This window comes from Rhinoraja longicauda, chromosome 25 (assembly GCF_053455715.1).
Source record: "Rhinoraja longicauda isolate Sanriku21f chromosome 25, sRhiLon1.1, whole genome shotgun sequence".
NCBI lineage: Eukaryota > Metazoa > Chordata > Chondrichthyes > Rajiformes > Arhynchobatidae > Rhinoraja > Rhinoraja longicauda.
In genome coordinates this window covers 21,563,231-21,587,569 of record NC_135977.1, presented here as the reverse complement: position 1 = coordinate 21,587,569, position 24,339 = coordinate 21,563,231, and the positions used below count along the sequence as shown (strand labels likewise).

The window sequence follows — 24,339 nt, the reverse complement described above, 5'->3', positions numbered from 1 at the left end:
ACAGCGGTAGAGTTGCTGCCTTACAGCAGCTGAGACCTGATTTTGATCCCGACCACATGTGCTGTCTGTGCAGAGTTTGTACGTTCTCCCCGTGACTGCGTGGGTTTTCTCCGAGATCTTCGGTTTCCCCTCACACTCCAAAGACGTACAGGTTTGTAGGCTAATTGGCTTTCTATAAATGTAAATTGTCCCTAGTGTGTGTAGGATAGTGTTAATGTGCGGGGATTGCTGGTCGGCGCGGACTTGGTGGGCCGAAAGGCCTGTTTCCGGGCTGTATCTCTAATCTAAACTAAACATTCAACTAAATGCTGGAATAACTCAGTGGGTCAGGCAGCATCTCTGGAGAAAAGAAGTAGGTGACGTTACGGGTCGGAACCCTTTTTCAGACTGCAGAATCGTCACTTACCCTTTTTCTCCAGAGATGCTGCCTGACCCGCTGAGTTACTCCAGTATTTTGTGTCTATCTTGTATAAACCAGCATCTGCAGTTCCTTCCTACAAAGATAGTCCTGATTAGTTGTCCTCTTACATAAACGTATCTTAAATTGAAAGCAAGGATAATAGAAAAAAGGAGTACAAATTGTTAGAATTTTGTTTTCTTCTTGCAGCATTTTCCTAACAGCAGCTGTGGGCTTTCCTGAGGCTTTGATCCCTGTACAACTTCTGTGGGTGAATCTGGTGACTGATGGACTGCCTGCCACCGCTCTAGGCTTCAATCCACCTGATCTGGACATCATGGATAAGCCACCACGCAGCCCCAAGGAGCCGCTGATCAGCGGCTGGCTCTTCTTTCGCTACATGGCGATCGGATGTGAGTAAACATAGAAACATAGAAAATAGGTGCAGGTGTAGGCCATTCGGCCCTTTGAGCCAGCACCGCCATTCAATATGATCATGGCTGATCATCCTAAACGAGTACACCGTTCCTGCTTTCTCCCCATATCCCTTGATTCCGTTAGCCCTAAGAACTATATCTAACTTTCTCTTAAAAACATCCAGCGAATTGGCCTCCACTGCCTTCTGTGGCAGGAGGTACAGAAGTGTGGAAATGCACCCTTCCACATTCAGGGATAGTTTCTTCCCAGCTATTATCATGCTACTGAACCATCCTATCACTAACTAGAAAGCGGTCCTGTCTAATATCTACCTCGTTGGAGATCCTCTGATTATCTTTAATCGAACTTTGATGGACTTTATTTTGCACTAAACCTTATTCCCTTTATCCAATATCTGTCCACAGTTTACAGATTGATTGTAATTAGGTATAGTCTTTCCGCTGACAACGCAACAAAAAGGGTTTTCACTACTTCTGTATACATGGCAATAAACTCAACTAAACTAAAAAGGGCTAGGGTCACAATCAGCCAGCAAGTCCCCCTTTATGCATACCTCTATGAGCTGTGTTAGGTATGAAAAGTGGTTTCATCCACCTCAGTACAAACCTGAATTAAAGATCCTCAAACTTGCATAGTGAAAGTTCCAAGTTCTTTTCAAAGAAGCATTGCACTCATCTAATTCAACTTTTTGTATTTGATCTTGTTGTGAGGAAGAGCCATTTGGAATATCTTCTTTTCTTCCCTCAAATAAAGAAAATTCCTTCACTTTTATCTATAAATGATGTATAATCATAAGGATTTATTTGGTTTATTTTTAAAACTGGTCTTTCAGTAGCAAAGTTCCTCTAGTGCTTGTAATACCAACTTTTAAAACCAATGTGCTGACAAGAGGATCTGTCAGAGTAGACTAACTGTGGTCGTCTACCAATATGGAAATATGTCCTGATAGTTTTCATTAAAAATCCAAATACCTGATAGTAATCAATGGTGCTTTATTGTCATATGTACCTAGGTGCAGTGAAATTTTTGTTTGTTACATACAATTTGCAAAAAATCTTATTATACATAAGCACAAGAGTCACCACATTTTCAGCGCCATCTTGCATCCTTCAGGTTTTAAAGTTCTTAAAACTATCGAGTCTTAACTTGGCCTTAAGCTCATGGTAGGGCCTTGGACAGTGAGGAACATCGATGCATAAAGTTGCACTTCAATGCATTGGATGCCAGTTCTAATATCTTTAACAAATTAGCACAGTAGCGTTTATGCAGGTGTAGAAATAGAATGCCCATCTTAGCCGGGTCCCTCAGAATTCTTCGACCACTTGATACACACTGAACTGGAATAGAGGCAAATCATTCTTGACTGACGGAATGCTTAAACAGAAGATGATGTGGTAAATCAAGTCAGATTGATTTCCCTGGGGTGGAAATGTCAAGGACTAGAGAGCGTAGCTTTAAAATGAGAGTGGGAAATGTTTAAAGGAGATGTGTGGGCAAGTTGGGTGGTGGGTGTCTGGAATGAGTTATAAAGTGTGCAGTTCCTATAATGATGTTAACAATTTCAGGACTCGAAGGCCTGAGATAATAGGGAGAGGTTAAATAGGCTAGGACTCTATTCTTTGGTATGCAGGAGGATGAGGGATGATCTTATTGAAGTGTACAAAATCACGAGAGGAATAGATCGAATAGGCGCACATTCTTTTGCCAAGAGTAGGGGAGTCAAAAACCAGAGGGCATAAGTTTAAGGTGAGGGGGAAAAGATTTAATAGGAACCTGAGGGATAACCTTTTCACACAAAGGGTGGTGGGTGCATGGAACGAGCTGCCGGAGGAGGTAGTTGAGGCAGGTACTATCGCAACGTTTAAGAAACATTGGGACAGGTACACGGAAAGGATAGGTTTAGAGGGATGTGGGCCGAACGGAGGCAGGTGGGACCAGTGTAGATGGAACATGTTGGTCGGCGTGGGCAAGTTGGGCCGAAGGGCCTGTTTCCACGCTGTATGACTCCATAAAACATGAAATCGATATTTTGGAATGATTTAATGAGAATTATTTTCTCCTTTCATCTATTCTCAGGTTATGTGGGAGCTGCTACCGTTGGAGCTGCTGCCTGGTGGTTTATAGCTGCTGAGGATGGACCGAGGATTACTTACTATCAGCTGGTAACATATAGTTATATTGTTAACATGGAAGCTCTTCATTACACATTTTGCCTGTGCACATAACTCTGATGTATTGGATCCCGGTTTTAATATTTTTAACACATTAGCACAAGTAGCGTTTATGCAGTTGTAGAAATACAATGCTCATCTTACCTAGGCGCAAATAACAGCGCACATCTCGTTATTTTATATTTGAGAACTCAAAATGTAATGGTTATGCCAGGCAATAAACTAAATCTGAGAGATTCAGTCTGAAGAAGGATGCCAACCCAAAACAACACCCTGATTCTGAAGAAGGGTCCCGACCCAAAACATCACTTATCCATTTCATGTTGGGACCCATATTCAGACCAATTGTATGGTTCCGACCCAAGATGTCTCATGTCCATTCCCTCCACCGGTGCTACTGGAACTGCTGAGTTACTCCAGCACGTTGTGTTTTGAATAAACTAAAACTTGTATTTAAAATAGTCACCAAATTTTTTTAAATGCCTGTGCTCCTTGTTTCTTACAACTAAGGCACACGATACAAAGACCTGTTCTCTCAACCTAATGATTTAGAATTCATATTGTTCCTTTACTGATGAAATTGAAAAATTATTAGGGAGTATGTTTGCAGGGTGACTTCCCCAGACTGTACCCAAGTAACTCATTCTTCTTGGATCATAAACATTAATAGGCTTTCCTCTGCATCACTGTTATGCCACTTTTTTAAAGGGTGTCCTAATTTTAGCATGTCATTGGATAATGAAAAAGAAACATAGAAAATAGGTGTAGGAGTAGGCCATTCGGGCCTTCGAACCAGCATCGCCATTCAATATGATCATGGCTGATCATCCAAAATCAGTGCCCTGTTCCTGCCTTCTCCCCATATCCCTTGATTCTGTTAGCCCTAAGAGAGGCTTCAAATGATTTTCCTCCTTTCCCCTTCTCCGTCTCAGGGCATTGAGGCCAAGGGTTATCCACCCTGCTGAAATTGACTAATTGAATTGTACTACAGATTAAGTCAGAAACTTTAATTTAGAGATACAACATGGAAACATGCCCTTCGGCCCTCAGAGTCCACGCCGGCCATCACCCGTTCACACTAGTTCTATGTTATCCCACTTTCCCATCCACTCCCTACACATTAGGTGTGAGTTACTGAGGCCAATTAACCTGCAAACCCGCACGTCTTTGGGATGTGGGAGGAAACCCATACGGTCACAGCGAGAACCTGCAAACTCCACACATAGCTCCACAAAATGTCAGGATGAAACCTGTATCTGGCGCTGTGAGGCAGCAACTCGACCAGCAATTGTTATCCATGCAGGAAAATGTATGATGGCAAAATGCATTTGCCCAATGGAAGCATTAAAATTCTATCAGACTTGTTGTTGTTCATTCTGTCGTTTATTTAGTCTTTGTTTTATTGCAGAGCCATTTTTTGCAATGCGGTCCAGAAAATCCAGATTATGATGGCATTGACTGTGGAATATTTGAATCCCCTTATCCCATGACTATGGCACTCTCTGTCTTGGTGACCATTGAGATGTGTAATGCTCTTAACAGGTTAGAAATTTTGCGCTCTCGCCTTGAAATTATGTGCTTTCTGCTTATAATTATTAATGTGGGAGGAAAAAACACAATTAGGTTAAAATATGTGCAATCTGTTACGGTGAAGCAGGTAGTTGAACAGTGGACAGTGTATCTAATTGTGTGAATTATCATTTTCGAGGAGATGCTTTTTCATTTCATTATCTTTGTTCTGTGGACAGATAAATGGTTATTTTAGCTAGAATGTACCACTTTAAAGTGCTTGAAGTATCAAATGTGTAATTAAAGTTATGACTCATGAGAATCCCATCCATTTTCTTTGCATATTTATTCTAACAACAGATTTACATTCTAAATGTTTAGAACTAGTTGATTAATTTATGCCCATATGAAGTGACCTTTAATTCTCAATATATATATATTTTAAAACCATACCTTTGGAGTTTGCAAATAATCTGTTGGGTAGTTGATCTATTTAATTTATCATACAGAATTAGACTGATTCATCTGGCCCACGGTGATTTTTAGCTTGCTCCTGTGGAGAAATGAGGTGGGAACATTGCTCAATGTTTAGGCGTTTCCACAGGCTCCAGGTGGCAAAAAACATGAAAGATTAGTCATCTTGCATTTATCGCATATTTAGAACTAGACTGGCTGGCAAAAGCTTTGACTGAACATTTTTGAGGATAAATTATTTTTCTGGACTAGTAATTCCGTGACTCAGTTAATGATCTCGAGATGGGAACTTAATGGGGGAATTTAAGTAGTGTTAATAGAACAAATCTGCTTTATTAAATATATGGGTGACTCTAAAAATAGCAATTTATTGATTTAAAAGCCTGTACGATTAACTGATTCGCTTCAGGAAACATAATTTGTTGTTCTTGACTAGTCTGTGATTCTCTACCCTTCATCTTTATTGCCCTGGCAAACTCTTCCATTCGGGTAATCAGGGGTGGGCAGTACACACAGGTTCTCCAGTGGCTGTGATGTTGTAGATGGCAAAGCGGTCTGTCTTAAACTACAACATATCAATCATCTGGCATGCCGGACAGAGATGGAATTTAATGCTGAGATGATGCATTTTGGTAGGTCAGATAAAGGTCGGACTTTCACTGTGTAAGTCGTAAGGTCCCAGGGAGAATTGGTGAGCTGAGCAACTTTGAAGTCGATAGAACCCTGAAAGTGACAGTGCAGATAGATGGGGTGATGAGGAATTAATATAAATGTAATAAAAATGATCAGCAGATGCTGGTTTATACCAAAGATAGACATAAAATGCTGGAGTAACTCAGCAAGTCAGGCAGCACCTCTGGAGAAAATGGGTAGGTGACGTTTTGGCTCGAGACCCTTCCTCAGACTGATGGGAGATATTTCTGGTCGGAAGATTTCTTCAGAGTCTGAAGAAGAGTCCGACCCTAACCTATCCATTTTCTCCAGAGACGCTGCCTGACCCGCTGAGTTACTCCAGCGTTTTGTGTCCATAATTAACATAGCATGCCAGCCTTCAACAGCCATGGCATAGAAAATAAGCGCAGGGAAGACATGTGACTTTATTTTAGGTTATTACTGTCACATGTATCGAGGTACAGTGAAAAGCTTTGCTTTGCATGCTATCCAAGCAGATCAGATAATACCTTGCATAGATAATCAGTTCAAACTCAAGTACTCAACTTGTAAAACATTGGTCAGTCAAGAGTGACATGCAAATTGTAGGAACACCACCTCATATTTCACTTGGGCAATTTGCAACCCAGCGGTATGAACATTGATTTCTCTGATGTCACTGCTAGTTCCACTGTTCACATCCTTGTATCTCTTCGTTATCACCTCTTCCCCAGCCAACAACGGGCTCCACCTTTCCTTGTTCATCTTTTGCTGGCCCTGCTTTGTTCTGGACCTTTCCTACCTCCAGTTCCCTCCCCTCTACTTTCAGTTTGAAGAAGAGCCCCGACCAGAAACGTCTCCCATCCTTTTTTTTCCAGAGATGCTGTGTGACCCACTGAATTACTCCAGCACTTTGTCTGTCTTTAGTCAGGCCACACCTGGAGTATTATGTGCAGTTCTGGTCACCACACAATAGGAGTGATGTGATGCACTGGAGAAGGTGCAGAGGGGATTCTCTAGGCTGTTATCTAGATTGGAGCATTTCAGTTGTAAGGACAGATGGGGCAAACTGAATTTGTTTTTTCAGGGTCGGAGAGGGGAGGCTGAGAAGAGACCTGCTAAAGATATGCTAGATTATGAGAGGGGAAGGGATGAAAATGCAGGAGAGTAATAATCCTCTTCCCATGGTGGGGGGTATCTAGTTTGAGTGTAGTTTATTGTCACGTGCACCAAAGTACAGTGAAAAGCTTTTTGTTGCGTGCTAACCAGTCAATGGAAAGACAATAAATGATTACAATCCACAGTTTATAGATAAATAATAAAGGAAATAATATGAATAACGTTTAGTGCAAGATAAAGCCAGTAAAGTCCAATCAAAGATACTCCGAGGGCCTCCAATGAGGTAGATAGTAGTTCAGGACTGCTCTCTAGTTGTTGGTACGATGGTTCCGTTGCCTGATAACAGTTGGGAAAAACACTCTGATTCTGGAGGTGTGTTTTCACACTTTTATATCTGTTGCTTGATAATACCTACAAGTATTCAGTTTTGTTGGGGAGGGGGATACTTTGTCTTAGAGAGTGGTTGGAATCTGGAACAGGCTGCCAGGGCGGTTGGTGGAACGAACCATGTGGACAAGCAGATGAGTCGGCATGGTGAAGTTATGAACCAAATGCTGGTAAATAAGATAAATAATTATAATGATGGGCATGGGCAGAAGGGCATGTTTCTGGTCTGTACTCTGCAATGACATGTGACACTGCGTCCAACAGATTAATTGTAAACAAATAAAACCTAAAGAGAACTCTGTAGGAAGGAACTGCGGATGCTGGTTTAAACCAAAGATAGACACAAAATGTTTCAATGTGAAGAAGGGTCTCGACCAAAAACGTCACCCATTCCTTCTCTCCAGAGATGCTGCCTGTCCCGCTGAGTCCAGCATTTTATGTCTATCTAAAGAGAACTCTTCTCCCTTAGAAAATGAATCATTCAGTCTAAAGATAACTACTGATTATTTTTTTTCTGGAAAATTTACTTTAAAAAAAACTATAAATACTGACCCGATGTCTCGTGGAATTCCGTGCAATTTTATAATATTTAAACCAACACTGTTAATGGTACTTTTAATGATGCAGAGAAGTCTAGTGGGAGGACGAGGGTTTAATTTTAAGTAAGCAATGCAAGCAAGTGTGGCTTTCAGAAACTTATCTCTGTTATGTTTCTATTTCAGTTTATCGGAGAACCAGTCACTCGTGAAGATGCCTCCTTGGGAGAATGTTTGGTTATTGGGTTCAATTTGCCTGTCAATGTCACTTCATTTCCTCATTTTATATGTGGAGCCACTACCGGTTAGTCAGATGGCATTACATTCTTTTGTCATTTCTTGGGAACATAAATATTCTGTTTTCTGAAAAAATAATAGTTTGAAGTTATTTAAGCCTCTCCTTTGTTCTGGAATACTTTACAAGATGTATTTTTACTGCAACAGTCCTCCACACACTAGGTTTGTAGAGTGTTCACTTTTCCAAACACTTTGGTTGCCTAATTTAGGGAATGAAAATGTTCTGATGTGCCAGAGGTGATGATTCAAAGAGGAAGTGGATAAAAAGAACATGAAAATTATATTGGAAACGACTGTCCAGTTCATTACCATTGCCCCTGTCTTTTCCATTGATGCTTTAGTGCCACCCATGTTGATTTCATTCTCAAAAATGAGCATCTCGATTACAACAGCTGCTCGATATCCAATAGCATTTTGTAATGTAATCTGGTTTACCAGTAGTTCCAGCACCAGCCACAGGGTATTTGGTGGAGAAACCTCAGTGTTCCATCAACCACGTGTTCAGTTCTGGCAAAACAAGGAACTGCAGATGCTGGTTTACAAAACAAGACATAAAGAGGAAGAAGGGTCCCAACCCCGACCCGAAACGTCACTTGTCTGTGTTCTCCAGAGGTGCTGCCTGACCTGTTAAGTTACTCCAGCACTTTGACTTTTTTTACATTCAATTCCGGTCTCTAGTGAATACATTCCTAGTTCAGAGTTCTTATTTTATGCTATTCTCTCCTTGGAGTTACAATTTTGTTTTTTTGGTTTTGATATTCTCTTAACACTACATTGATTTTTATTTGATATTGTTGTATAAAACATAAATCCCATTTACCTTTTAATTTTGAAAATCTTCACTACAGTCCCACTTTTGTCCAGCATGATAAACGATCTTTAAGTTGCCGATTCATTTAAATTTGATTCATGAATAGCTTTTGTTATGTGCTAACCAATCAGCGGAAAGACTCTAACACATGATTACGATCTAGACGTCCACAGTGTGCAGATACATAATAAAGGGAATAACTTGAATAACATTTAGTGCAGGATAAAGTCTAGTAAAGTCCAATCAAAGTAGTGAGACGGTTTCCAATGAGGTTTATAGTACAGAACTGATCTCTCTTGTTGGCAAATGGTTCAGACGCCTGATAACAGTTGGGTAGGATACGTATAGAGGTTTATGGGCCAAGTTATGGGCAGGTGGGACTTGGGTAGATGGAGCATGCTGGTCAGTGTAGTCAAGTTGGGCGGATGTTAATTAATGCAGTACTGTTCTGTTGTATGACTCTGACTCTCTAAAGAGGGTAATGTGACATTTGCTTTCTCATTTCAGCTCATCTTCCAAATCACACCATTAGATGTAACGCAGTGGCTGATGGTGCTGAAAATCTCCCTACCTGTCATTCTGCTGGATGAGACACTCAAATTTATTGCTCGTAACTACCTTGAACCGGGTAAAGAGTATACTTTGCCTAGTGGCAAACAGTATGGTTTCTCAGCATGTACAGAGGGGATATCCTGGCCATTTGTGCTCGTTTCTCTGCCTCTAGTTATCTGGCTTTACAGCACAGACACTAATTTTGCTGAAATGTTCTGGTCTTGACTGAACTAGATCTGTCGTGGAATAGTCTCAAGGAAAAGACATGGCATTTGATTAATATTACCAAAATTTTTATCATTTAAACACCTGATTCCAAGAATCTGTTTCTGCTGAATTTCATGTATGGATGAAGTTAATATTTTTTCCTGAACTCAAATGAAACGGGATTGATTTTTACACAATTAAAAAAAACATTTAAAAAATATAAGCTGTGCATTGCGTGTGTACAGAGATTAATACTATTTTCTGTAGTATTTTGTTTTTGTAGATGAAACGGCATGTACAAATGTGTTCTGTTTACTAATTTGTTCATCTTTTGTGTATAAATTAAGAACCAGTAAGCCACGGATGTATTTTTTTTGGCTGCAGATATGGAACAATTACTTGAGAATGTTAAATTCTTTGGAAAAAAATTTAAAAATAATTTCATAGGTTGTCACCTCATGGCTATTTTTGTTGGGTTCTGTTTTAGTCTTTGTGCCTTGTCATTGCATTTTTAAAAATTTTATTTACTCCAAACTTCTTAATTTCTGACCGCAGCAGTCTACTGCTACCTCAGCCTGCTATTTGTTTTATTTCTCAATCATTTCGGTATTCTCGGCTCTGTCATGTTTACAGTCCAAACGTGCTTGAGGTATGCTAATTTCTCCCTGTGTAGAACACACTATTTCCACCACCCCTCCCCTCCCACCACTCTCTCACCCAGCCTCCTTGTGCTTTATTTTTTCTCTCTCTCTCCCAGTAAGTCTAAGGAGTATTTATTTAAAGCACTAATTGTATATTGTAATGGTCTTAGCAGATTTCTTTACGTTTTTTTGCCACTTCAACTTGGATGTCGAGGGTTAATGCACATGTCGAGAGAAAAATAAAATGTGTTGGACTGAGAGAGGAATTTCTCAATGTCTCTTTTACCAGGCTGATTCATTTCCGTCAAATGCAAAACAATAGCCCTGAATCTTAGGCCTTATTTGTTAGACTCTTAATTTTCACATAAATTTGAACAAGGTTTAAAGAAATATTTTACTCATGCTCATTTGAAAACTTTTAAGTAGCTGAAAGCTGATTATGTTTAGACAATGAAGCAGAACACAAATATGCCACAGCGATATCTTAAAACTAGAAAATGTAAACGCAAGCTGTTAGTAGCACACAGCCAAATACTCATTTGACATAATGTATAGAACTAAAAGTAAATTTTAACATACTGTCATCATACTAATTACAGCTGTAATAATCTAAATGTTGGATAATAGTGTTCTAAAGCATGTTTTCTAAAGTGAAATTTAAGTGAGGTGGTTTTTACATGTGTTAACAAGCCTAACAAACAGTGTTTTCTTCACTGCCTTCCAAAACCCATCAATTAAAGTGAGTATATTTTAATTTTTAATTGCCTCATTCCAGTTCTGGATCTCTGCCCTGAGTTTAGTCCAGGATTCTGGTATATTAGACCAACATGGATCGTTCAAATAAATGTAAAAAATCATTTTAAAATGTAGTCCTTTCTTTGTGAAATTTGATGTTAATTAATGCAGTACTCTTCTGGGAAGATGTGATTTTTGTTTAGGACTAGATATGATTTCCGCTGTACAATTAGTAGTTCATCAGTAGCAAACTAAATTACACATTTTGAATGTACAAATAGTGATTGTATCTGAATCCTGGATCAGACTGCCTTCAGCATGCCTGTCTGGTAACAAGTTGCTTGTAAACACATTAATCCAGATGGAGAAATCAGATGAAAGCAGTTGAGATCTTTAATATTAAATATCCTATCTTTTTGTTTCAAAAAATTAGTAACTTTAAAAAAGAAACTTGGTTTTACTGTAATATGTTCATTTCGACATTCCACAGTTGAAAAAGGGTAGTCCATTCATCAGCTGCTTTCAACATTAAATGGTAACATAGATGGCATGTGTCACTAAATGATACGCCGTGCTTACATTGGGTTTGTTCTGAAGTCTCAGTTGTTCTTTCTTGTTTTATTGAAATGTGGCCCAGTGTGAATGTCAGGTTCTAAAGGATTGCCACTGGTACTTCAACCATTCCTCCGTTCTGAATGCCATCTGCACCTGACAGCAGTAATATTGTCAATACTCCTAATGGAAACCAAGGATAAATTTCTAGAGCTAACTTTGAAAGTTAGATCTGGATTGTTGGTTATTTAGTGACATGCGAAGGCAGCTTTGCCATGGACGACGTTTGCTCAATGAAAACAACTTTGAATCCAGTCAAAAAGCAAGAAGGAAAAACTGCATATGCAAGAAATTGAGGGGGGAAAGTGTGCCCAAAATACTCAGTAGATTAGGCAGTTCCAATGAAAAGGTTGACCTGGAATGATGATTTTTATTTGAAAACTAATGAAAGAACAACAGGAATAATCTATTCCCCCCCCCCCCCCTTCAGCTGCCTCCTGCCAATGACCAATTCAATCTTAGCCTGGTCACCACTGTCTCCAAACCCCTTAAATTTGGCTGTCTTGGGTAGAGAATTCCAAAGAATTGCAATCATCTGTGTAAAGAAATTCCTCCTCCTGTTTTGTTTTAGATAGATGACTTATTCAGAAACTATGTTCTCCACTTCTAGAGTCCTACGGAGTGAAAAGACCTCTTCGCATCCACCCTGTCAACACCCCGTAGAATTTTAATTTTATAAAATTGAAATAAAATCTTGCATCCTTCTAAATTAATGAACTGGTTAGGGCAATACTCAAACATTCTTCACAGATCAAATCCAGAAAGCAACATTCTGTGCGTTGTATCTAATGCAAGTATCCTCATACACAGAGACCAAATCTAATGCAGTCTTTAGCTAGTCTAACCAGCGCTTGTAAAGTTGCATCAAAACATCCTGACTTGGGTATTCCTTGAGTGCTGGCTTTGGTATTATATACTTCAGGGACATGAAGGGACTCCAGGTCCCTTTGACTCAACATTTTGTAGTCTCACACTGTTTAGCTAATTTGCTTTCACATTCTTCCTTCCAATTAATAACCTCACTTCCTTCCACATTATACTCCACCTATGTATATATATGATATGATATATATATGATATGATATATCAGCCTCCTGTTCATCTTTAATCTATTTATCTTGCCTTGATCCCTGGTGTCCCACAGACTGACTACCAGGAGCCAATTTGAAAATTATCTATACATCTGTTTTCTGTTAGTCTGCCACTTCCTTGGCAATATCTTATCCTGACCCATGTCCTCTTATCTTGTACATTAACCATTTAAGAGAGAACCTTTCCAATGTCTTCTGGAAATCCTCTTTACTCACTTTCTTAACAGCCCCAAAGAATCTACCAAATTTGTCACACAATTTAGTAAAACGGTAATTAGTCATACACAATTTCATAAAACATGTCAATTTGCTGCTTGACTAAACGATTCTCAATGTCCTGCTGTTACTTGCTCAGTCATGGACGTTATGTACTGATTTTGTATGGGATGATGTTTGTGTGCTCTAAATGACTTGGGGCAAGTCTGTCAGGGCTCTAAGTCAATAATGCTGGATGTCAGCTGAAAACAAGATCATATTGAAACTTAAGTTTACATGTAGACACAAGGAACTGCAGATGGTGGTTTTCATCTCTGGCCTTTGTCCACCCCTCTGCCTATCAACCTCCCTTGCCCCCCCCCCCCCCCCCCCTCCTCACCTGTATGCACCTGCCACGCTTTGTCCCACTCTCGCCTCTCTTCCAGCTTTCTCTCCGCTATTACAGTCTGAAGAAGGTTCCTTGCCCAAAATGTCGCCTGTCCATGTTCCCTAGAGATGTTGCCTGACCCGCTGAGTTATTCCAGCATTTTTGATATGCAAAGGATTGAGTGAGAAATTTGAGGACAACTGAAATTTATAGAATAGTAGCCAAGGAATCAATTTGCGTGGTGTTGGGGAGGAATTAAAGAGGGCACATCAGCGATATTCATACTCTGGCAAGAAGGCAGTCGTTCAATCTTTTGATCCTTCATCGGCCATTTCCTATTTTTAACCCCCGTTATGATATTAAATCGAAAGCATTTTCAGTTGGAGAGGTGATCAAGGCAGTAAGCCCAGCAGATGGTGTTCAGCACACTGCCTATTTGGCTACACATTGTCGTAAGGAACAAATTTTGACAAAAGTGTCAAAAGCTTCATAATTCTGAAGGAAAAAAATCTATGGAAGAACTGGCGTGCTCAAATTGATTGAAACTGTTATTGACACGGGGGGGGGGAGAAGGAATCAATGTTCTGACTGGCTTTGCTTTCAACTGGGTAACAGTATTGACAGCAGTGTTGGCACATTGTGTCTATCGTTCTCGTCTCTCCACTCTCCCACAGTATTAATGCAAGTCTTTGTGCATGTTTCACTCATGTTCACGGTTCCTTTCACAGCTGGTATGTGTGCTGTCTTATCTGTGGCACGGTTGCTTTAATTGTTTACAAATCCGAAGTCGCCTGTTCCTTAAATGTAATTCATGTTCCTCAGAATGGCTTTCACATCTTCTATTGGAAATGCTTTCTCTTACTTGTCAGTAAGCAGTTATCTAGCACTTTCTGTACTTTCTTTTCTGGAGCCGATTTGGTGACTCTTGTATCTCTTTTTTTTATTTTAAATGCATTATTTGAGCATCCAATCTGAATATATTTTTTCCACTTTCTCAACAGCTATGGAAGATGAAGAGGAGAAGTAATTCAGTTATAACAATTTTCAGAAAACTAAGGTTCTTTTGTTATTGCGTGCATGTGTGTTTTTAAGCACAACTACCAAGACCATTGCATGTATAATGTGCAACAATAGTATGCTATTTGGAGGAAAAGTGTGTTTAAAAATTAGGACTTCAGAGAAACTGTACATTTGTGCAATACATCCTCATGAACTTTACAGTACTCCCAGAGAAGATATGTTCTTTGCGAAGACGATGACTCACAATCGTGGAAGACCCACATCTATGTGTAAAATTTTATTGAATTTATAAATTGTACATTATGGAAATGCACGCCTTCTGTTAGGTAACAGAGTCTGTGTATTAGGTCATCGAGACAAAGAACTACTTTATAAAAATGGCTATGTACAAATGCAAATATATTTATGAAAAACTTAAGAGAAAAGATACAAATCATGAATGTTTGAACTGTAAATGACATCCTGTAGGTTAACAATTTCACAACTTCAATGTATTTTTTTCTAAGGAAAGTTTTTTCTCTTCGATGTGAGGCAAAGTGAGAGAATTCCCTCTTGCACTGTAATTTGACAATTTTAAGTTGTATTGCATTAGCAGAACTGTTAGTGCATTAGGAATATTGTGATGCAGATATAACAAGAACCTTTCAGATGCCAGAAAACAGCATGTTTAATGTTGAAAACTGTAAATAAGATTTTATGTTTATTTCAGTGCTGACATTGTAACATGCTATACACACATTTCGTAAATTCAGGTAAATAAAGTTACTCTACATTATTTCCTCTGTACTATTTCCTACTTGACCGCAATCCAATGTATAGAATTCCCCTGAGTAAAAGCATAAAGTGCTGGAGGAATTCAGCGGATCAGGCAGCATCTGGAGAGGGAATGGACACGGGGGTTAACACTTCTTCATAGTCGTGTTCTCTTCCTCCATCCACGCAAGTTTAAAAAGGGTAGGGTGAGGGGGAGGGTTGGATGGAAAATAGGGATTTTAAGTGTGTACTGTAATGTAATTGGGGAAACACAGACGTGCAGGAAATGGCTGAAAGTGGATCATAATGCACAAGAACAGATTAATGTCACCATATAAAATAGTATGCTACCTAAAATATGAATGTTAGTAATATTTTAGAAAATATGAAAAGTGGAATCTGTGGTCAATCAGTCAATGTCTGGTCTTTGGCAATATTCCCAATTTATTGCAGCATCACAATCATTGGCTCTATGCTGCAAATGCTTTTAAACTTTGAAATGCATTGAGTTTATGGATTTTTTCCCTTTAAATTAGTTTGTAATAAGGGCACTTTACCTCCCTTCCCTTTCCTCCCAGATTTGAATTTACAGGTAATTGTCAATTTAATGAGATCCTAATTTTAGATCACCTTTCATTTAATTGTCCAACCAGTTACTTTGCAGAATTTTAATTTGGAAAATAATCTTTAGACTTTAGAGATACAGCACGGAAACAGGCCCTTTGGCCCATCGAGTCTGTGCCAAACGGTTTTCACCCTGTACACTAGCACAGTCCTACACAATGCGGACAATTTCCAATTTTACCGAAGCCAATTAACCTACAAACTTGTAAGTCTATGGAGTGTGGGAGGAAATTGGAGCACCTGCCGGAAACCCATGTGGTCACAGGGAGAGCATACAAACACCATACACACAGCACCCGTAGTCAGGATCGAACCCGGTTCTCTGCCGCTCTAAGACAGCAACTCTACTGCTGCGCCACTGTGCTGTCCATCTGTTCTCCATGCTGTAGAACTAGAAGAAAGATTCAACCAGACTCGATCATATACACCTGTCCACCTGCAGCTAAAAGTTAATCAGACATTTGGTCTCGCCAGCCACATTTTAAGATGGCACAATAACAGATTGTCAAAATTATTTGATTTTAATTTTAGCTGTAATTAGTTATCTCAAAATTAAAGTGTTAAATAAAAATCGAATTAAATTATTGAAAACAAAATTAAAGCTCGAAATCAAAATGTTTGGACCTTCCCTCACCATCCCAGTTTCGATCTTTCATTGTCTGACTTTGGTTGGAGGTTAGCAACCAGTGTATTAGGCCTTGGAAACACGAACAAAAAATACAGCTGATTTGGGGCAAGATACAAGTAGGTTGTACTCGTTTCAATTTGTTTTGAATATATTGGAGAGTTTTAAAAATGTATTCCCTTCTCCATTTTCTTTTAAAATGTAATGAATGAAGCATAACTATCTCCAATAGTCGTAACAGAGCATAAAATAGGTTACTGGCGATGGTGAGATATTTGATTTCGCTCCTGCCTTTTGTTTCAAGCAACTCCCAATTGTGCATTGAGTACCTCATAATTGATGAGCCACCGATTAATACTAAGTGCCAGGGTGGAAATCCCAAAGACTGGAGGGTATATGTTTAAGGTGGAAGGGGAAAAGTTTAAAGGAGATGTGTGGGGCAATTCTTTTTTACAGAGAGGGTGGTGGGTGACTGGAAGGTGCTGCTTGGGGTGGTGGTGGAGGCAGATACGATAGGCTTTTATGTAGAAGCAAGGCACTGCAGATGCTGGTTTACACAAAAGTACACAAAATACTGGAGTAACTCAGCGAGACAGTCAACATCTCTGGAGAACATGGATAAGTAATGTTTCGGGCCAGGGCCCTTCTTCAGACTTTTTTCATATTGACTTTTAAATAGACGTGATATGGAAGGGTATTGATCATGTGCAGGTAGATGAGATTAGTTTATGATGTTCAGCACAGACATTGTGGGCTGCAGGGCCTTTTTCTATGCTATCCTTTTTAAAGTTATATACTAGACCAAGTGGACCCATTGGGTCCAAACCTCTCCTGCATTGGTGCAGCACCCTCTCCTTTCCCCCCCTCCCATCTCCCCTCCACCCCCCCTGTATCTACTGGGTTTTACAAAACTCGCACAGAATAGGAAGATAAATAACCAAATCTGCTATTAATGCAAAACCATTGTCAGCAGCTCAAATATATTACAAAATTATAAATAGAATTAACAAATGGATTATAACATAGGTTGTGGGTTTTAAAACTAGGACAATGTTATTTCTGAAATGCTTAAAGTCATGAAAAGATTTGGAGAGTCGAACAAAATTCATTAAAATGCCATAAATCAAAACAAAATGCTGGAAATATGCAAGATGCTATTGAGGGGTGCAAAACAAAAAATCAAAGTAATGCCCATAAGGATATAGCTATAATCAGCCCATCTGCATTCTGTAAATAGGGCAGGATATCTTGGCTTTGTGGGAATGTTGATTTTCTAGAACAATTCCTGGAATCCAAGGGTAAAATTACAAAGATAGATGACATGAACGAGAGATGTATTCCCTGGAATATGGGAGGCAATTTGATTGATGTGTCTGAGATATTTAGGATAAAGTGAAAATATACTGTCGGGGAACCCGGGTTAAGAAATTAGTGCGGGATCCTTCAGATATTGGGAAAGAATGGCCAGTTCAATAGTTTATTCACTGTTCTGTCCTTGATACATATGACAAAGATATTCTTGCACCTTCTCAAGTCTGTTCACTGTGTCTAATAATCAAAAATGTAAAAATTTGATAACTAATACTAATGCAGAACCAAAAAACCAAAGTCCTTAGTACAACCAATGACAGTCCACAAAGTTCTTGGTTGAGGTTAGTGTTGTGTAGCTTTCAAGAGCCTGATGGTTGTTGTGAAGAAGCTCTTCTTGAACCGGGTAGGTCAGGGTTTCAGACTCCTGTACCACCTTCCTGATGGTGGGCATGAAATGAGACCATAGAAAGGGCATGAAATGAGAGATGGTGTGGATTTTGATGATATGAGCTGCCTTATAATAGATGAGCTGCACTTTCAATAGACCCTTTCGATGGTGGGGAAGTCAGTGCCTTAATTGAAAGTCGTAGCATGGAAACAGGGCCTTTGGCCCACCGAGTCCACGCCGACCATCACACAAGTTCTATATTCCACTTTCTCATCCACATCCTACACACTAGAGGCAATTTACGAAGATCAATTAACCTACAAACCCGCACATCTTTGAGATGTTGGAGAAAGCCAGAGGAAGCCCACGCAGTCACGGGATTAAACGTGCAAACTTCACCCGAGTGGACAGACAGCACCCGAGGTTAGGATCGAAGCCGCCTTACCCAGATGCCCAGCGTGCGGTTCCGTGACGCGGAGAGGCGCGTATTGTACAGGGTGCTCCTGCACATTCCACTCCCTCGCCCTCGTCTTCCATCCGGACACGCCCCGTGTTGCCACCTGACGGCGGGACCCAGTGGAGGTCTCTCTATAAGGGGGTCCTCCTGCTTTACATCGGGGAACTGGGGTGGAGAGAGTTGCATAAGGCTGTGGCCTGTAGCAGATACTTGAGCCGGTTCATGGACTCGTCTGCCGCCTGTCACTTCTGCGGCGAGGAAGAGACCGTGTACCATTTGTACATAGAGTGCGTGAGGTTGCAGCCCCTGTTCGCGTATCTGAAGGGGCTGCTCCTCAAGCTTTGGCTCCATTTTAGCCCTACACTTCTGATTTTTGGTCACCCGGTACAGAGGGGGGAGGGAGGAGGGGGTCTCCCTGTCGGTCTGCTCCTGGGCCTGGCCAAGATGGCCATCCGCGGGTCCAGGCAGCGGGCAGTCGACGGCCGCACAGAGGTCGGCTGCCTGCCCCTTTTCCGGGCTTACGTCTGTGCCCGCATGTCCTTGGAGAGGGAACACGCGGTGTCGACGGGGATGCTGGAGATCTTCCGTGAACGCTGGTCGCCGTGAGAGGTCGAATGTATTGACAAAGTTGGCGGCATTTTAATTTGATATTTGTTGTTTTTGTAAACTGCCGATATAGGCAGCTTTTGATCTGATCACATTATCACCTTGTATGTTTGTTTTGTTTTTGGAATAAAGTATTTGTAATAATTTTTTTTTAATTTAAAAGAGGTTAGGATGGAACCTGGCTCTGTGAGGCAGCAGTTCTACCCGCTGCACCACTGTGATAGGCTGACCTGAGACCGCAAATTACAATTTATACAAATGTTAAATCTGAGAGTGATTTGACTTTTGTTAACTCAAGAAATATGGAAAAAGACAGGTTTGTAGAGTTCTGTCTATCAGCTCAGGAAAGTGTAAGAAAATAACTGCAGATGCTGGTACAAATCGAAGGTATTTATTCACAAAATGCTGGAGTAACTCAGCAGGTCAGGCAGCATCTCAGGAGAGAAGGAATGGGTGACGTCTTCAGTCTGAAGAAGGGTCTCGAACCGAAACGTCACCCATTCCTTCTCTCCTGAGATGCAGCCTGACCTGCTGAGTTACTCCAGCATTTTGTGAATAAAAGCTCAGGAAAGTTGTCAGCATCTGCACTCCCACACAATTCTGACGCTCGGGGTACAGGATCTAATATTTAAGCCACATAGGTCTATGAAAAAAAAATCATTTACAGAAACAGCAGATAGCTTGCAAACCCAAATACATTTGTCTGCAATGTTTAACCCAGACATAAATGAAGAACCTCTGCAATATGCAACTCTGGTGATCAGGAACTGACCTGCTAAAGATCTGATTGCTATTCTTACATATATATACGAAGATGGACACAAAAAGATGGAGTAACTCAGCGGGACAGGCAGCATCTCTGGAGAGAAGGAATGGGTGACGTTTTGGGTCGAGACCCTTTTGTGTCTATTTTCGGTTTAAACCAGCATCTGCAGTTCCTTCTTACATATAAATATGTTCCACAAGAAACCTAGAATACAGTTCAGTGATTCTAATCACTTTAGAATATCGATTCAGTAGATAAGATGAAACTAAACCCAGACACATCAACCAGTGAATTAATTAAATTCAAGCATTTCAGTAAATTAATTGACAAACTATTTATTTTAAATAAAGTGCCAGTCTAGAATGGAGTTATGCAATATGGAAAATAATTTATTGCAATTAAAAAAGAGTAAACTATTCACTAGTCTTTTTATTCAAATAAAATAATCTCAATTTTTTCTCTTTGAAAGTCATGCACATATTTAACACGATGTGAAAAGTGTGGTTATCTAAAATTAACGCTGGATGTGAGGTTTCATCCGTGCTGTGCTCAGACTTAGTAAGTGGAGAGACGAGCCATTCCAGATGCTGCTAAACGGCTCAATGTTCAATGGGAATGTTCTGCACAGTGCAGCAAACTTGCACACTTCGTCTGCACTGAAGATAATGTATAAATACAAGTCATATGTACCCGACGTTGTTGATCCCCCTGGAACCCCTCATCTGTTTTGAAAATAATGCATAAATACAATGTGTAGGAAGGAACTGCAGATGCTGGTTTACACCGAAGATAAGACACAAAATGTTGGAGTAAGTCAGCATCTTGTGAGAGAAGGAATGGGTGATGTTTCAGGTTGAGACCCTTCCACAATTTTAATGTGCCCTGTGTTGCAGAGCAACCTGCCACCCTTCATTTGCCCTAAAGATAATGTGTAAATACAAGTTATATGTACCCTACACTGTTAATCTCCCTGGTACCCTTCACATGCACTGATGCCTGAAGTTTAGAAGAGTGAGAGTGAACTTGATTGAACATATGAGATCTTGGGGCACTTAACACTTAACTGATAGAAGATATTTTCCGGGAGAATGTGGAACTAAAGTAATTGTTTTAAAATTATGGCAACAGAACTGGTAAAAAAAGTTGTTAGTTTGAAAAGTTAATTCTGTTCCTCTTTTCAGAGATCCTTCCTGACATACTGAGTATTCCCAGTGCTTGCTGTTTATATTTTATGCTTTCACCATCTATGTTACAGTGTGTGGGACTTGGTTGTATTGTATTTAACAACTGGTGCAGTGTTGTGAGGGCCCTATACTGCCATCATGTGGTGCTGCGCTGTAATGTCTGATTATCTTTCTCACCCAATTTTCCAATACACTACTCAATTAATAGCAACGATTGCATTTATATGCAGCTTTTAATGCAAGAAAACAGGCAGGCAAGACACTTCATTTTTTTTGTCATTACATTTCTAAGAAATATTGAAAGGACGGAATGTCTGGTCAAATAAATGAATAGTAGTCCTATCTGAAATGAACTGCCAAAAAAAAAAGATATTGTTGCCAGGATTAGAGCATATCAGCTATGAGGGCTTGGGCAAACTTGCATTATTTTCTTGGGAGGGTTAGAGGCCGAGGGGAGATCTGATAGAAGTATATATGATATGACACGATAGAACTATTTATCCCAGGAGGGAAATTGATCTGCCAAGAGTCATGAAAACACAAAATACATGAAAGATGAAATTAAAGTGACAAGTGGAAAGGATTGGGGATGTGCAAAGATTGGGGAGTGGGGGGGGTGGAAGGGTCTGTCTTAGTCTACCCGACGACAGAAGGGGGAGGAGTTGTACGGTTTGATAGCCACACGGAAGAAGGATCTCCTGTGGTGTTCTCTCCTGCATCTTGGTGGAACCAGTCTGTTGCTGAAGGTATTCCTCAGGTTGACCAGTGTGTCATGGAGGGGGTGAGCTGTGGGAGGCGTGGATAGGGTAGACAGCCAGAACCTTTATCCCAGAGTGGAAATATCAAAGACTAAAGGACACAGCTTTCAGGTAAGAGGGGCAAAGTTTAAGGGAGATGTGCTGGGCAAGTTTTTTTACAGAGTGGTGGGTACCTGGAACACTCTTCCAAGGCTGATATATGCATTTAGGAGGCCTTTAGATATACACATGGGTGTGCAGGGAATGGATAGATGTACATCATGTTTATGAGAATCTTGTCAGGACTTGAGGGCCTGAGCTCTAGGGTTTTTGCACACAGAAAGTATTGGGTATATGAAACGAGATGCCAGAGGAGGTAGTTAAGGCAGGGTCAATGACAACATCCAAAAGACATTTGGACAGGCACGTGGATAGGAAAGATTTAGATGGTATGAATGAGTTAGGCTGAAGGACCTGTTTCCGTGCTGTGTGACACAATGTACAGGTATAGGAGATTAGTTTGACCTGGCATCATGTTTGGCACGGAGATTGTAGGCCTGCACTATACTATGTTATGTTCTATGTTTAAATCACAGGGTCCACATTAGGGACAAGTGTCTAGTCTTGCGACAGTTGTGGCGGAGACCTTGGCTGTTCTAATCAGTAAAATCTGCTGTACTTCTGAACTGTCCCCAGGCGAGACTATTCGTGGAATATAGGCCATTGCCCAGTGCAACTTCTTAGCCAGCTAGAGAGCATATTAATCTGAAAAAGTCTCCTTTGGACTTGTTTTGGAACAGTATCATCCTCTGGGATTCATTTGCTATAACATTAAAGCACTATTTTGGCGGTGACCTAATTCAGATTTTAAAAATTTCAACTCAGCATTATCAAAATACATTTAAAAAATCACTTGGAGCGCTGAATAGTTGTTTGGGTTCAGATTGTTTAGATTTAGAGATACAGCGCGGAAACAGGCCCTTTGGCCCACCGAGTCCGCGCCGCCCAGCGATCCCCGCACATTAACACTATCCTACACACACTAGGGACAATTTTTACATTTACCCAGTCAATTAACCTACATACCTGTACGTCTTTGGAGTGTGGGAGGAAACCGAAGATCTCGGAGAAAACCCACGCAGGTCACGGGGAGAAAGTACAAACTCCGTACAGACGGCGCCCGTAGTCAGGATCGAACCTGAGTCTCCGGCGCTGCATTCGCTGTAAGGCAGCAACTCTACCGCTGCGCCACCGTGCCGCCGTTCACACGGGAGATCTATTCTGCTAGATGACTGCAGGCTTCATTTACACAATATCAATTGGGCTTATTAGTCAATTGTTTGTACTTTTAATTATATATTCTGTGTGGTTTTCGAGAGTCATGTTGTAATTTTGTGCTACTTATAAGTCTACAGTGTGCTCATTCCCTATCTTGGCAATACTCCCTCTGCCCTCAAATGCTTCCCATTCTCACATTAAAAATCCACTAAGTTCTTGGATTTGTGTTAATGTATTAAAATGTCTTCTCTTGGACTGAAGGCGACTTGTTTCCACCCCAGTTCTGTGGATTTGAAATGGCTAATGGGGTCAATGTGGGAACTGTAGACTCTTGCAAAGAGGGAGCAGAAAGTGGCTGCTGGGGTGGGGGGAGAGTTTGTGTGGTGGGTTGTTCCTTCTATTGCTTAAAGGACCACTGTCGGCACTGCATGCACGAACTTGCAGTGCCAGTACTGTCCCAGGTGACCCTTCTATGTTTTTAGAAGCTATGACTTGAGACTTTAGAGATACAGAGTGGAAGCAGGCTCTTTGGTCCACCGAGTCCGCACTGACCAGCGATCTCCCCGTACACTCGTTCTATCCTACACACTAGGGACAATTTACAAAAGCCAATTAACCTACAAACCTCTACATCTTTGGAGTGTCGATGGAAGCCGGAGCACCCAGAGGAAACCCACATAGTCACATGAGAACATGCTAGACAGCACCTGAGGTCAGGATTGAACCCCGGTGTGAGATAGCAGCTCTCCCAGCTACACAATTGGTAAGGAGAGAGACAAGGGGAAGGGATGGGCAAAAACTAGCGAGCAATAGGTAGATTCAGGTGAGAGGTTGATTGGCTGATGAGTCAGGTGGGGAAGAGATGGGTGGAGATATTAACCAAGGCTGGAGGTGACAAGTGGAGAAGACAAAAGGGGGCTGTTTGTGCATAATTGCAAATGAGCTCGTATTTAGATTCTGGACTTTTTGATTCTGCTTTCAAAATAGATTCTACACGAACAATAAGTATCGATAAAATAAAAGACCTTTTACAAATGTGATTCTCTTCCTAAAAAAAAAAAAGCAAATCACTTCAGCCTGGAAATAAGTTTAGACCCTTTCCCTAAAACAAATGAAAAATAATTCTGTAATCAAGCTTGCAACAATTCAATACATGTAATTGATGTAAAATATTTAATTTTCCAACATTGTTTAAAGTGAAGATTAAACTCATTGAGCTTAAAAGCAATCCCTAATGCCACAAAAGGCTAAACACCACAACAGCTGGACTGTTACTGCAATTATGCCATTAACTCAAATGAAATGATTGAAATCAAATATTTTTTACATATTTGATCTTAAAATAAAACAAGCATAGATAATACTAAAACCATTTCAGT

The 24,339-nt window shown here is 40.4% G+C and overlaps 1 protein-coding gene across 2 annotated transcripts in view; it reads left to right on the top strand.

Annotated features, from left to right (window-relative positions):
* LOC144605937 (sarcoplasmic/endoplasmic reticulum calcium ATPase 2) overlaps nucleotides 1-15,000 on the top strand; it is a 101,544-nt gene extending 86,544 nt beyond the window's left edge. Inside the window, exons 16-21 of one of the 2 annotated variants that reach the window (XM_078421627.1) lie at nucleotides 608-810; nucleotides 2,912-2,997; nucleotides 4,415-4,548; nucleotides 7,869-7,986; nucleotides 9,298-9,418; nucleotides 14,213-15,000. In XM_078421627.1, coding sequence (XP_078277753.1) covers nucleotides 608-810; nucleotides 2,912-2,997; nucleotides 4,415-4,548; nucleotides 7,869-7,986; nucleotides 9,298-9,418; nucleotides 14,213-14,238 — 688 coding nt within the window. In that variant the 3' untranslated portion in view covers nucleotides 14,239-15,000. Of the gene's footprint in view, nucleotides 1-607; nucleotides 811-2,911; nucleotides 2,998-4,414; nucleotides 4,549-7,868; nucleotides 7,987-9,297; nucleotides 10,451-14,212 lie in introns of those variants that run through there. The other variant, XM_078421626.1, reaches the window with a different exon arrangement.
* Nucleotides 15,001-24,339: the final 9,339 nt, after the last annotated feature.